Genomic DNA, 16,682 nt, shown 5'->3' with positions numbered 1-16,682 from the left:
TTCTTCTGTAATTTGATCATAAGCATTCAAGTGATCAATGCAAGTTTGATTTTAATCTATGTTTTCAATCAACTTGTAAATTTCTAGTTTCTCAAAATTTTGAAGAGGCATAATAATTTTTGTCGAGCCTGCAACTTTTGTTGCAGAAAGCTCGACATAGGGATAGTGATCCATTTTAGAAGGTGGAAGACCTGGATGCTTTTAAAATTCTCTGTATATAGATGCCTCATGTTACGAAGTTTCTGTCAGTCACATGTCCAATGTCCTTGACCTCATTTTCATGGTTCAGTGACTACTTGAAAAAAAAGATAAGATTTTTTGTAATGTTAAATTCTCTCTTATGTTAAGTTATATGATAACTATATTTAGTATGTGCGTACCTTGCAAGGTCCTCATGCCCGTCAGAAAGTTTTCACTTGACCTCGCCCTCATTTCATGGATCAGTGAACTAGGTTAAGTTTTGGTGGTCAAGTCCATAGCTCAGATACTATAAACAATAGGTCTTATATATTCCCTGTATGGAAGGACTGTAAGGTGTACATGTCCAACTGGCAGGTGTTATCTGACCTTGACCTCATTTTCATGGTTCAGTGGTCAAAGTAAATTTTTTGAGTTTTTTTTTCTTTTTTCTAATACTATATGCATTAGGTCAACTATATTTGGTGTATGAAAATATTTTATGATCTTTATGTCTGTCGCACAGGTTTAATTTGACCTTGACCTCATTTTCACGGTTCAATACTCAGTGTTAATTTTTTTATGTTTTGGTCTTTTTTTCTTAAACTATATAAGCAATAGGTCAACTATATTTGTTGTATGGAATAATTGTTAGCTGTGTACATGTCTGCCTGGCATGGTTCATCTGACCTTGACCTCATTTTCCTTGTTCATTAATCAATGTTTAGTGTTCTTGGTTAATGTTAAGTTTATGTGACAGTTGTAATAAAGCTTTATATTTAGGACTATCAACATAATATCAATGATTAGTATAAAAGGTGAGATATTTAAGCGTGTGCATTCTTGTTTAAATAATTTGCCTTTTGCAATTTTATTATTGCAGTTATAAACATTACATTTTACAAGTGTATGAAAACAGGTACAAAATTTTACTTGCAGTAGAACCATGATACAGGTTGGTTTATGTTGAGATGTCATGACTGAATTTGACAGTTTGAAAAAAAGATTACTGCTTTCAAGTCCTCAACAAATGATCAAAACCATGTGAAAAAATTACATACCCTTTAGACAATGCAGAAGTCTTTTATCATCTATCCATCCTTCTGTTCATTAGACTTTATATACTCAAAATATAAAATAAGAGACAATTTTTCACCAGAGACCAAATGATGTAAAAGTTAACAGTTATAGATCACTGAACTGCCTTTAACAATGATCCAAACCCATACTGCATAGTAAGCTATGAAAGACCCTGGAATGGTAAATATAAGACAATTCCAATGACAAAACTAATGATCTGATGTATGGTCAAAATAATCAACAAAAGAAAAAATGTTATACATGTACATCAACAGACAATATTTGGAGACCATTTGACTGAAAGCTGTCATACATTGTAGAAGTTTGTTTTATTATCTTTAATATTCCCTTGATCATACTTTTCAGTCATTTTGATTTGAAATATTTTAAAGAATTATGGAACATTTTCTACAAAGTATTTATTAACCTTTTCTTAAAGAAAGACACAGTACTGTGAAAGCAACTCCCCTATGACTGTTTGCAAGAAAGCTTTTACATTTGGCATTATTGATAGACATTATATATAAAAAAGAAGATGTGGTATGATTCATATATAATGATTGTCGTTTAGTTGACTAAACTGTATCACTGTTTTGGTTTGAAGGTATTTACATGAGTGATTGGACTTTGACAAGTTATGAACTATTATAACACAATGACATCTTAGAAACATCTGAAAATTAAATCTTTTAAATAAAATCTTAAATCATTATTGCACTCTGGGCATAGTAAACAACTAATCTGAATTTATTTTCTAGGAAGGTTAGTAAAGTTTAGCATGGAAAATGCTGTTGCCTATTTACAGTCGGGGCTAGAGAAAGATTTTGGTTATGAAGAAGATGCTGTCATGGACCAGATACAAGTCAGTATAGAGGAACTGAATAAAGCTAAGATGTTACTACCTCCAAAAGCTAAAGTTAATGAGGAAGCTACTCTTCCTTTTGGTCTAGAAATTGAACCTAGTATTGAACAAATAATAAAAGGACGTAACCCAAATTCAGCAGATGAACATTTCAAACGAAACCCTCACAAAGGAAAGGCAGGGTACCTTCGAAAGAGAGGTTTATCTAATTCATTTACACCCGAGCTTGGAAGAAGTCATGCAGAGTCATCATCTATGCAGTCAAGCCAATTGTCATTTGATGACCAGTCTTCATACTATGATACTGCTGCAAATTCTCGTTTGTCTTTGGCTGATTATCATGCAAAACTATCAATGCAAAGTTCGCGGACATCTTATGCAGGTGATTCTGACATGGGCGAAGAAGCCAGATATACTCCTGTCAATGACGATATGTCTCCAACTACTGCAAACTATAGCCATAACTCTCACGAAACAACCGTAGAAAATATTGCTGAATTAAACGGTCAACAAACTCCCTCAGTACACTCAGATTACGATAACATGGAAACTGAAAATGTGAACTTTGACCCCCAAGCAGGTGACGATATTGATATGCATCCCCTCAATGATCCATTTCCGTACGTTGACACTAGTCCACAAAGAGAAACTGACATCAATCATACTAATCATAAAAATCACATTGAAACTAGTCCACGATATGTTACTGAAATACATGTACCAGCCAGCAAGTCAGACGGCTACATCCGTGCATCTAATAAGGATTGGGTGGATCAGAACGAGGATGAAGAATTAAACTCTCAAACTATTTTCTCTCGGGGCGATGCAATGATTGATGAAAAGAATTCTAATAATGGTGTATATATCTCTGATTATAGTAATGGTTATCTAGGTACTAAGTCACAGAGCTGGCATTCAGAAATGTCTACTTCATTTTCTGTTGTAAAGCAAAGTCAACATTAGCTCAAATCTATTTGTAATAGTCGGCAAATATGTTGTTATTTTTTAAAGATGTAATTTTCATAAATACATACAAGTATACATCTAAGGTTACGAATGATGAAAGAGTATAATACTTCTTACATATTTTTGTAAACTTTTATTTGCAGTCTAAATTTTAACCAATAGTGCAATGATCATCAGATAAAACATTAGATAGAAAACCTCTTTCTCACAGAAATTTATCTTGAATTGTTTAATTGTACAAAAGAAAACACTACTGTATTATTTACTGATTTACCTGAAAAGTAATTTCATTGCCAATACCATTTTGATGAAAGTTTTATTTTCTTGATGATAAATTCATTTAAATCATGCTTTTCTATAAAAGTTTGCTTTTATTACTTTGAAAGAATTTAATTTTATGGATACAAATAAAAAAAAACATTTTTTTGGTTGTTTTTTTTACTAAAAACGTCATTTTGAAAAGAGTGATATAACTGTTGCTGAAATTCATATATACATTCTCAGTTTGGATTTTATTTGCTTTTTTAGTTAAGATTTAGTTGCCCAACAAATTGTCCTTCAATAGCCATTTTAATTTTCGATAGAAAATTTCGCTTGAAGACTGTGAGGTCAACAATAAATTAGTTTTTAAATGGTTATTACCTTTGGATTGTAGGCCCGTCTCAGTCAGACATTCCCTTTTTTTCAGACCCTTTTCCACCATTATGAAAATATTCTTAAAATATAACATGAAAAAAATGTTTCATTACAACTGTTTGCCTTGTTGATAACTTGTTGATGATTGTTAAACAGCCTACAGAACATGCAGAACATTATCAACAATTACTGTCAAAGCTCTATTTGTTGGAAACATTTCCAACTTTTCTGTATGATCCATAATTGACAAGTTTCATTAACAGTGCTATTTACCATTGTTCATTTATCAGTTTATGACCAGTAAAATAAAAAGACCAATCTATCTGTATTTTATGGAGACATTTAATTCAGGTCATTTATTTGACACCTTTAGACCAGAGAATATACAGTATATGTATCTTATATTTCAAACCATTTGTCATAGAAATGAAAATACTGCCATGACATTGAATAGCTTGCTACAGTTGAATTTCTGGGGTTGAAGTTATAAAACTTTGCTTAGTGCTTGGAGCGCAAAAATCATGCTCGAAACATGAAATCAAACATTTTGATTGGTTGATTTTGGAGTATGAGTACCAAAAACTGACTCTAGATGCAGTACATGTGTAAATGAATATAGGTATGATCTCAATGGTCAAGTACTAAAAAAGATCAAACTTACTTATTGCATATGCATTTACTTTTACCTCAGTCGTATGTAGATACTTGAAATGATGTGCAATGTATACATAAAATTGTTAAATCTATTTATTAAGTTCTAAGATGAGTTTTCCTTGGGGGGGGTTGCTACTTTTTATAATCAGTTTGTGGACCCCTTCTTTTAAGGGCGAATTTATTTTTAAGAACCAAGGATTGATATATATCCACTTAGGACATTTAAATTTCTATTGGAATTTTTAAAACAAGGATTTCTGATATATAATATATAAACCTTGATGAATGTTGTTTTTCCTATGACACAATTGTGGAATCGGTATATGCACAGATTATAACCATGATTACAATAACAATAATAAGATTCAACTTACATTTTTTGAGAATATACATAATTGTTATAAAATGTGTCCACAACAGTTATTTTAAGAAATGTTTTGTTGAAAGTAGAATTTTAATATGTTTATTACAATATACATATACATTAAACATATCATTATCCGATTATATAGCTTTCCTAAATGTGTGTTACTACAGAAATAAACCAATATAGCAGAACCATGAGCAATCCAGATTACTAACATGTGCCAATGTGTATTCATAGCTGCTTTTCGTCATTTTTTGTGTTTTCACTTTCATTTTAATTTAATATCATTTTCATATTGTAAAGGCATGCTCATCATATACTCAATTTATGTAATATGCATATTTCATTATCTCACATTTTCAATTGTTTTGTCTTATATTAAATTCAATGAAGGTATAGAAATAAATGTGATTTCTTGCTAATTTTTATATGTGAAACACAAAGAAATTATAATGACATATTGACTCCTTCTTAAGCTTGAGCCATGATGGGAACGCATCCTTCATATGAACATTGCAGTGATGTTTTCTGTATTTTTGGTGTTTAGCAGTAGGTTTTTATGTAGTTTATTGTAAAATGCTGCCCATAAAAGATTATGGTTAATTGGAAAGAAATGCACAATTTTATGTATGCAATAAAATAAAATTAATTGACTTAAATGGCAAATTTGTTTAAAATGATTTCTAATGCATCTTAAAAAAGAGCAATTTGAATAATGCATTCTGGACCATGCAATGTTTTGAATTTGACAGAAATAAAACAAATATCTTCCTGAGCTTCCAGAAATAAGGTCTTTTAAAGATGAAAAAGAGCTCTTCTGAGTTGTCACAATCATTACAGATACTTAAGTCTATTAACTCACAAGACTTATGAGGAATGAGAATGAAATTTATGGAACTGGTAGAATTTTTGAACAAAAAGGGTTCAATATTTGGCAGCATTTCTAATTCATATGCAGTAGTTATCTTTTCTTTCTTTTAATTTAGTTTTCGTGTAAAGTCTTATTATTTTTACTATCAATGGTTGTGACCCAGATGATTGTTTTGATGTGGTTTAATATATATATATTTCACTGATGTATAATCATAACAGTTATAACCAACATCTGTACAGAAATTAATATTAAACTAATCTATCCTGACACTGATATATTAAAAATAGGAGTGATGGTACATGTTCACATGCTTACCTTAGTAATTTGAGATCACATCTTTTAAAAGTTTGTAAAATTTCTTAAATTTGAATGCATATAAATCATTACTCAGCCAATTTATCATGTAAACAAAGTCAAGATTTACTTAAAACAGTCTCAGTCTTGCTTGTTGAAAATTATCATCATTTGAAGAATTGATTGATCAGGGGTAAAACATTAGATTAGACTTGGACGGAGAGTTGTCTCATACCACACCTTCCTATATCTATTACCTGTTTTGTAATTACCTTGAAATTCAATGCAATCAATTTAATAAAAGGACTTTAAGCCAACTCATTTGACATCAAACTTAATTGGATATTACTGGGTATTTTTTTTCATATTTCAATTATCTTTAGTTGATAAATATTGTAATTAACAAGCAACGGTGTAGTAGATCTATTTTATTGAGTATCCACAAGTTTCTGTAAACGTAACAATTTGATAGGTTGTTGGTTTCATCAGGACCTCACCATATTATATAATTGATATATTCTTTGAACTTTAGCCCCATTTGTCAGTTTAAAAATCTACTGTAGGAATTAGTTTAAACATAAAAAAATGGAAATTTAAGATTTTCAAACTAAATATATTTTTGTTTATAAGGTGTTATGATACAAATCTAAATAAACATATGTCAATCTTCAGTGCACTGAATTGGTTCTGTTCATAATGATACAGACAATTGGAAAACACCTTATTAAAAAAATGATGTTTCCTATTTTTTTCTTCAGACATTTTTTTTTATAATTATCTTATATGACAAAAATTTCTGTGGTTTTTAAAGCTTCACTATTTTTAATATTACAATCTCAGGATACATATATTTTGAGTTTAAATTGATGTGAAATTTCTAAAATTTGGTCTAACTTCAAAGACTATTAAAAATTAATGTGTTCAACAATGGCTAGTATTGGTGCTTATATAGAAAATGATAGTGTACTGTTTCTAACAGCGACATTTTACAGTTTGTTTGATATCTTCATATCGTTTTTATATCATCTTGTCAATAGAATGACTAGACAAAATTTATTGCTGCAAAGTAGTTTTTGAAGGCCCTATTGCAAGGGCATGAACATTAATTTGAATCTATGAGATTTATGGGTTACTTTGAAATAAATTTAACAACACATACAACTGCCTCACCTATAATGTAAATGTTTGTTAAACTGTTTTAAGCAGATGGTTATGAGGGCTGTTCCAATAAAACATACATGGTACCAAGGGAAGGCACTTAAAGAACAGAGTGACCACCCATAGAAGTGATTTAGAGTCCTGCATACTTTTTATCCTGTTCAAAGCAATATTTCGCTTCCACACATAGTGGGAAATTTAAGTTGCCTTCCCTGGGTCCCATTAATGTTTTTATTAAAGAGCCCAGACAAGCAAGCCAATCCACTATTTTGTGACAAACCTATTGGTTTCTGTGTTGTAAGAAGTAAGCACATAAGTAGTCATTATCGCAGAAGTAAACATCCCTATATAATGAAATTAGGGTTTTGCCAAAGATTACAACAATGGTAATCATTTAATAATTTTTTCCACAGTTTATTGTTGTCAGTTAATTAATATTTCCTTGTTGTCATATTTTATGTGTTTGTTTAGATATGTAAATAATATGCAGATAACAAATTAGCTTAAGAAGTCTTTCATTTTGATATTTTGTTGCCAATTTGTATACAGTGTGGTAGAATAGAATATGTGTATTCTTTGTATTAAACACAATGACTTTTTCTATTTTTCACATACAATTTAGTTCTGAAAGTAGTTGAATGTTAGAAAATGGTGTCATTTTGAAAATATCTTTGTTACATGTTGACTGTGGTTGTCATATTAGAGTAAGTTACTGTGAAAATTTGTCTGTCAAAAAGGAGTTCACTTTTTAAATTTTGAAATGAGATTGTCAAGAATCTTTGGTATAAATAATTTCTTAGATTTTTATTTTTTTTATCTTTGGTATGTTTTTTCTGTTCTAAGGCCACGGTTTTTTAATTTGTTGTTTTACGGATTTTCTCCATGAAAAAGTCCGGTCGGTCGGTCGGAAAAAAAAAAGAAAAAAAAGATCTTTCAAGACAGAAAACTGATATGAAAAATAAAAATATATTTCACCTTTCTAATATATGTTTGTCATACTATTTTTTCATCGTTCTTAAATTTTAGTTTGATAATTATTATTGCTCAGCTGTAAACATCGCATGACATTGTCTAATAATTTCCCGTAAAAAAAGGGGGGGGGGTACACTGACAAAGACGAAATTTAATTGTCAATTCACAAACAAGAAAAACAGATTCATGTCAGTTATTTGACTTAGCTTTTAATCAAAACTTGGTGATAAAATAATAAGCACAAAAACTGATAAAGAAAAAAAAAGTAAAAACGTCGTACGAAAATAAGTTTCAACACACGTGTCAAAAACGTAATAGACTCGTCCATTGGAAAAACGAGAATATCAGGTTAAATAATCTGTTGTCGTGCATTCCCGTTTTTTATCCAAATGGACGATATTTTTTTTATTATCTATGATACAAGAAAATATCCAATGATTTGTTAAAATTTAGTATTTTAACTTGATGTTTTGAACTTCCACCTGTCCACATTTGGACAAGTCTATTTATATGAGAACATGCATCTTACGGACTGGTGACAAATAAGGGAAACGAACTTATTGTGTAATTGGTTTTAAACACAGGTTCCGTTCCGCAAAATTATTTGCGCAAACAACATTTCAAGGTCATTAATAATTGATTTGTCTATTTTTAGAAACGTAAACTGAAAGTTTAATTTTTCACAACAGAAAGTGTCATCACTTCTGTTAGTGATTAATGCATTTTATTTCATAAAAAAGGATATTTTAATTATTTTTCAGGGATAATGCATTTCTTAGGGTCGGCGAGAATAAAAAAAAGCCTGAAAATTCGATTTTATTTTTATTTTGGAAATCGGCAAAATCGGGTCGGCGGATCCGTAAACCAACAAATTAAAAAATCCTGGCCTAACATATACTTTTTTTTTACATGGGCCGGGATCAACAAAACTCAGTTGTTGGCTCACAATGAAAGTAAATAACTTTCACAAAACATTTTTAAAAAAAATGTTGACGTAGATCACAATGCATTTTATATAGATTGGAAGTAATTGAATTTTGCCAAATGAGGCTATTTCTGAACATACTCTTTTGTATTTACTAGTCTAACAGTAAAACTATTAGCATTTATTTCCATTTCTTTTTACATAAAGTTTGATTAAAAAAATGATATTTGATGAATTACTATAGAAAGGCATGTATTACATGGTGTATAAGATCAGTATTGTGTTAGCACTGTTCATGTGATGAGAAAACAGGAGATAATCAAGGAAGATCAAAGTTTATGTTCTAGTTTTAAGTATTACAGTATACTTATAAAATTCAGTATAATTTCAATTAAAAAAAGTAGATAAAACTAGGGAAAATGAGAGATGTAGAAGTTGAACTAGCTAAAAACATCAACAATTTTGAAAAGAAATTGCCTATATACAATATTGTTTGTGTAATGCAATAATCCACATTGTATGGAAGACTTCATTCTTTTGTAATGCAATACAATTGTGATACCTTGGTTAAATTTTAAAACCCTCTAGTAATACATGCCTTTTTATCGAATGTATCTTAAAAATTAAATGTTAATTTAAATGAAATACATATATACAATTTTAAAGAGATTAACGAAAGTCAAAATATATTCACACATGACTGACAGGAATAGGACGGATGATTAATGTTAAATTCATGTAGGGTAACGATTAAATTGGTGCATTCTTTATGTAAGAACTATATCCTGATTTGCATCACATAACTATAACTATAACTATTTTGATACATTGGAATGGAAACTGCTGTCAGAAGAACAAAATTTTATGAACAACATCAAGCATTTTATTATGTTTTTTTGAAAGTGAAGTACATTAACATCACATATTATATATTTTTTTTGCATGTATTAAAATCTCAATAGTCATGTTATGTTATAGGAATTTTGATAGAAATTTTTCTTAATTTAGTATACAAACAAAGAACAGAAATGTCTTTGCTGGATTATGTAGAGTATGTCTAGTAAGTATAAAAACCATCTGTTGATATAGACACAGTGTTTTAATTTGTTAATTTGTTTTTATTATTATATCAAGGATATAAAGGTGTCAAAACTTGATTTAAACTTGTTTTTTGTTGTTTGCCATTTGAATTTTCTCACTTAAAATTAATATGGTACTATTTTGTCCCTACCAGTGTACAGAGAGACAGTACAAGTCAGTCCATAATACCTCACGAGCTCCTGACTAGACTGGTGTATTTTTCATTTAACAATTTTTATACGAACACACAAATTTGTTTGCTTTTGTATAATGCTATGATGTTGTCTTTTATTACCTAAGTGTATGTGAATGGATCTCTATGAAATTTTACCAGAAGGTTCAATACCTCAAAAGGTAGGTTAGGATTGATCTTAGAGGGGGCTGTTATCGTACCAACAGTTTAGGAAACAGGAGTCAAAAAGAGGGCAAAAACAAGCATGATTGTAGGTTCTGGACAATAACTTGTGAAAGTGTATGGATCTCACTAACATAGTACCACAATGTTCCATATCACACTGGGATTGAGTTTGGGGGTAATCGCCCTAAACATGCAGGAATAAGGGGGGGAAGGGCCATTAACAAGCATTTTTTTAGTTTCTAGACCATAAGTTGTGTTTAAGTGTATGTATTTCTTTAAAATAGAACTACAAAATGAAAGCTTGGATTGAGTTTGGAGGGTAATTGCTCCAAAAGGGGGGGGAGAAATTTCCAATAGAACAGTATTGCACAATAGATTTTAAGATCTTTTACCACATTTAGTTTGTGTCAGAAACCTATATTATGTCAAAGATTTGATCACAATCCGTTCAGACTTTTCAGGGTTTGACCCCTCTGGTCGTATCAGGCTGTGCTTTTTGTACGATTTACAATTAAGTCACAGTATGCAAGAACGTAAGGATGAGGATGATGGATGGCTGGCTGCTTAAAGTCCAGTGGCAAATTAAAATGCAGATGCAGGATGAAAACATGTTGGTTTAATATGAATATTAACCCTGCACTGCACGAAGACGACACTCTGTGTCGCTTTTTTTACCTGATAGTTGTTAAGGCGACAGTCTGCATGAAGACACATTACATTACTCTGACAGATGGTTTTGATCAACATCAAACAGTCGTTGATTTTAAGACTGGGTACTTAGCGTAGAAGCAGAAATACTTAGTATACAATTTTATAAAGTCTTTGAATTGACTCGGATGGGGTTCAAAGCCACAATCTCTTGAACTTAAAGGCGAACTCGAGACCATAAGAATTAATATCCGGCGTTGGCTGTGTAAAATATTTCAGAAAGTAGAGGACCTGGATGCTTCCTACCTTTTATGCAGATACCTTATGTTAATGTTTCCGTCTGTCATATGTTTAATCTCTAGTTCTCATTTCATAGTTCATTGACTGCTTAGGAAAATTTCTCGTTTATCATGAGTAAAATGATACCTACATTTGGTACATTTGTACCTTTCAACATCTACATGTCCATGAGAGACAGTGTTCACTTGACATTGACTTCGTTTTACCTGATTAGGTCTGTTTCTCAGATGCTCTACTATTATTTGTCTGTTTGTCTTTTTAGTTTTTAGCCATGGCGTGGTCAGTTTATTTTAAATCTGAGATTGACTGTCCCTTTGGTATATTTCGTCCATCTTTTTAAACTTTAGGTCAACTATATGTGGTGTAATTTTGCGATCCTAAAAATGTAACATCAGTGTTGTTGTCTGAAGGCATTTTATGGATCTCTCTGAAATTGCATCACAAGGTTCAAAACCAAATAAAGAAAGATTGGGATTGACTTTTGGGTTATGGCCGTAACCATTTAGGAAATGGAACCAAAACAATGCTGTACTTGGTATTACTTGCTTATTTTTTTTTTACCAATTTTAATGTGGTTTAATTCAATTTTTTGGGGGTTTCTTCTATATGCTGAATTTGACAGTGTATTTGGATTTTGAGCCCCGTTTTTAATTGGTTCACCTTTGGGTCTAAAGAGTTGGTTTCATATATAGTTCATTCATATTTTTTAAGATTTTAAATCTTGGGGCCCGTATTCAAATTGGGTCACATTCAGGTGCAAAGTGTCCAAAATTTAATTTTGTTTGATAAAAAAATTACAACAAAAATATTGGGGATTTTTGCTGTACTGAATATAACTGTAATTAGATTTTTGATTTTGGGACTGGTTTCAAATTTGTCAACATTAAGTTTCTAAGGGACAAAAATTTGATTTTGTTTGGTAAAAAAAATTTACAACAAAAATATTGGGGATCTTTGCTGTGATGAATATAACTGTAATTATATTTTTGATTTTGGGACTGGTTTCCAATTTGTCAAAATTAAGTTTCTAAGGGTCCAAAATTTAATTTTGTTTGATTTCAAAAAAATTGAATATGCGGGGTTCTTTGTACACTGAACTTAACTGTATACAATTTTAATTCACTGGGCCCGAAGGGCCAAGTGAGCTTTTCCCATCACTTGGCGTCCGTCGTTTGTCGTCGTCGTCGTCCTGCGTCCGTCGTCATTAACTTTTACAAAAATTTTCTCCTCTGAAACTACAGATCCAATTCAAACCAAACTTCATCTGATTGATTCCTAGGGTATCTAGAATAAAGTTTGTGTTTTAATTCCCATTTCATAAAAAAACATGGCCGCCATGGCTAAAAATAGAACATAGGGGTAAAATGCAGTTTTTGGATTATAACTCAAAAACCAAAGCATGTAGAGCAAATCTGACATCGGGTAAAATTGTTTATCAGGTCAAGATCTATCTGCCCTGAAATTTTCAGATGATTCAGACAACCCATTGTACGGTTGCTGCCCCCAAATTGGTAATTTTAGGGAAATTTTACTGTTTTTGGTTATTATTTTGAATATTATTATAGATGGAGATAAACTGTGAACAGCAATAATGTTCAGCAAAGTAAGATTTACAAATAAGTCAACATGACCAAAATGGTCAGTTGACCCCTTTAGGAGTTATTGCCCTTTATAGTCAATTTTTAACAATTTTTCGTAAATCTTGGATAACTTTTACAAAAATCTTCTCCTCTGAAACTACTGGGCCAAATTTTACAAAACATAGCCAGAATCATTATAAGGCTATCTAGTTTAAAATTTGTGTTTTGTGATCGGGAAAACCCACCAAGATGGCCGCCTTGGCTAAAAATAGAACATAGGGGCAAAGTGCAGATTTTGGCTTATAACTAAAAAAACAAAGTATTTAGAGCAAATCTGACAGGGGTAAAATTGTTTATCAGGTCAAGATCTATCTGCCCTGCAATTTTCAGATGAACCAGACAACCCATTGTACGGTTGCTGCCCCCAAATTGGTAATTTTAGGGAAATTTTACTGTTTTTGGTTATTATTTTGAATATTATTATAGATGGAGATAAACTGTAAACAGCAATAATGTTCAGCAAAGTAAGATTTACAAATAAGTCAACATGACCAAAATGGTCAGTTGACCCCTTTAGGAGTAATTGCCCTTTTATAGTCAATTTTAACCATTTTTCGTAAATCTTAGTTAACTTTTACAAAAATCTTCTCCTCTGAAACTACTCGGCCATATTTTACCAAACATAGCCAGAATCATTATTAGGCTATCTAGTTTAAAAATTGTGTTTGTGACCGGGCAAACCAACCAAGATGGCCGTCAGGGCTAAAATTAGAACATAGGGGTAAAATGAAGTTTTTGGCATATAACTCAAAAACCAAAGCATTTAGAGCAAATCTGAGAATGGGTACAATTGTTTATCTGGTCAAGATCTATCTGCTCTGAAATTTTTAGATGAATCTGTTAACTCGTTGTTAGGTTGCTGCCCCTAAATTGGTAATTTCAAGGACATTTTGCTGTGTTGGGTTATTATCTTGAATATTATTATAGATAGAGATAACCTGTAAACAGCAATAATGTACAGCAATTTAAGACTAAAAAATAAGTCAAAATGACCAAAATGGTCAATTGACCCCCTAGAAGTTATTGTCCTTTATAATCAATTTTTAACAATTTTCATAAAATTTGTAAATTTTTACTAACATTTTCCACTGAAACTACACGGACAAGTTAATTATAGATAGAGATAATTGTAAGCAGCAAGAATATTAAGTAAAGTAAGATGTACAAACACATCACAATCACCTAAACACAATTTTGTCATGAACTGTCTGCTTCCTTTGTTTAATTCACATATACCAAGGTGAGCGACACAGGCTCTTTAGAGCCTCTAGTTGATTCTTGTGCCAACTATGACAAATGTCAAATATCGATTTTTTTAAGTTCATAGACCACATTCATTATGCCAGAAACTAGGCTAAGTCAAATATTCTAACACAATCCACAATCGGGGCACAACTAATAGAAATTGTAATCAGAGCCATAGTAAATAAAAGATTCGGCACAAAGTCTAATGTTAAAGTAGAAATTATGTATCGCATATAGTTAAAAATTTACTGTTTATGCAGAGATATTTTTAAAATTAATTGAAGGCAAGTTTAATAGTATTTAAAGACTTTGTAATAATCTGGAATGATATTTTGGGAATGGATATTTCATTTGTTTTTGTAAAGAATGATTGTGAGGTGTACCATGTATCATCTGACCTTGACCTCATTTCCTTGTTCATTAGTCAAAGTAAAGTTTATCGAGTTTTTGTCTTGTTTAGCTTTCTAATTATTTTAATCTGAGCGTCACTGTTGAGTCTAATGTAGACGAAACATGCGTATGGCGTATTAATTATAAACCTGGTACCTTTGATAGCGATGCCATTGCGGGTGGACGTAGGGTATTACCAGCACAGAAGTAAGCACTTTGGTGTTGACATGACTATCAATTATATGTTCATTTTTGTAGAGCCTTCGACTTTAGTCGAAAAAACGAGACACAGTTGACTTACATTCCGTCGTCGTCGGCGACGTCCACACATATTCACTCTTTGGTTGAAGTTTTTGAAATTTTAATAATTTTCTTAAACTATTTTTTATTATTTAATAAACTTGGACAGACACTTGTTAATGATCAGAATATAGTATCCTGAAGAAAATTAAAAAAAAAAATGCTGTTTTTCCGTATTTTTCTTTTAATAGTTTTCAAAGGTAACAGGATTATAATATAACACACAAGACGCGCGTTTCGTCTACATAAGACCCATCAGTGACGCTCAGATCAAAATAGTTATAAAGTCAAACAAGTACAAAGTTGAAGAGCATTGAGGACCCAAAATTCCTGAAAGTTGTACCAAATACGGCTAAGTTTATTTATAGTGGGATAAGAAAATTCTTACTTTTTTTGGTAAAATTCAAAGTTTAGTACTTAATTCTTAGTACTTGGATACTTAAAAATTCCAAAGATATTTTGTGTACATACAATCTAACTCTCTTTCATCTTGTAACAGTAAAAAAACATTTGACTTTTCTACTCTTTACACAAGTATTCCACATTCCAAAGTAAAAGACAAATTGAAAGAGTTGGTATTACTTTGCTTCATAAAAAAGAATGGCCAACGTAGATACAAGTATCTTGTCTTAGGGAGGGATAAATCCTACTTTGTAAAGAATCACTCTGATTCAAACAAAAAATTCTCTGAAACCGATATTATCAAGATGCTTGATTTCTTGATTGACAACATATTTGTTACGTTCGGAGGACGTGTTTTTCAACAGACTGTCGGCATCCCAATGGGAACAAACTGTGACCCTCTACTTGCCGACTTGTTTCTTTATTATTATGAGGCTGACTTCATGCAGGAACTTCTTTGGTAGAAAGATAAGAAGTTAGCAATATCCTTTAACCCTACTTTCCGCTATATAGATGACGTTCTTTACTAAACAATTCAAAATTTGGTGACTATGTGGAACGCATCTATCCCATCGAACTGGAGATAAAGGATACTACAGATACAGTTAAGTCGGCTTCATATCTTGACTTACATCTAGAAATTGACAATGAGGGTCGGTTGAAAACAAAACTTTACGACAAAAGAGATGATTTCAGCTTTTCAATTGTGAATTTTCCATTTCTAAGAAGCAACATTCCAGCAGCACCTGCATACGGGGTATATATCTCCCAATTGATACGATATTTCCGTGCTTGCATTTCCTATCATGATTTTCCTGATAGAGGGTTACTGCTCACAAAAAAGTATTAAACCAAGAGTTCCAAATGGTGAAGTTGAAATCATCCCTTCGTAAATTTTACGGACGCCATCACGAGTTGTTTGACCGTTATGGAATAACCGTTTCACAAATGATATCGGATATGTTCCTTACATCGTAACTACAATCCCCTTCCCTTTTGTCGTAATTTCTGCTTCTTGCTATGTTTTGATATAGTTATAAAGCCAGCAAATACGAATACTCATAAAACTAGTAAATACACGGGATAATAAATAAACACGGACGTCAAAACTGTTGTCGGTTCTCTCTCATCATTGGTAGCGTGAATAAATGATCAATAGTAAAAATGATACTTTTATTAAACAGCCGAAATGTTTCCATACAAGTACAATATTCCAACAATAATATATAATAAACATACGGGGCGAAGCTACTCAAATAATATTCGTTCTCATGTATTTTCGTACGGGTCAACTGGGATTATCTTTCATATTTCAATGACAATATAAATAAATTGCATGGCATACAGCTAATGC

The 16,682-nt window shown here is 31.5% G+C and overlaps 1 protein-coding gene across 1 annotated transcript in view; it reads left to right on the top strand.

Moving 5' to 3' along the window:
- The window catches only part of LOC134686945 (USP6 N-terminal-like protein), a 31,199-nt gene extending 25,993 nt beyond the window's left edge, over positions 1–5,206 (top strand). The window contains exon 14 of the mRNA XM_063546805.1: positions 2,016–5,206. Within this exon, the coding sequence (XP_063402875.1) occupies positions 2,016–3,082 (1,067 nt within the window). The 3' untranslated portion in view covers positions 3,083–5,206. The remainder of the gene's footprint in view (positions 1–2,015) is intronic.
- The last annotated feature ends 11,476 nt before the right edge of the window (positions 5,207–16,682 follow it).

Source organism: Mytilus trossulus, chromosome 10 (assembly GCF_036588685.1).
Source record: "Mytilus trossulus isolate FHL-02 chromosome 10, PNRI_Mtr1.1.1.hap1, whole genome shotgun sequence".
NCBI lineage: Eukaryota > Metazoa > Mollusca > Bivalvia > Mytilida > Mytilidae > Mytilus > Mytilus trossulus.
The sequence above is the reverse complement of the archived record's forward strand: the minus strand, read 5'-3'. Positions and strand labels throughout refer to the sequence as shown.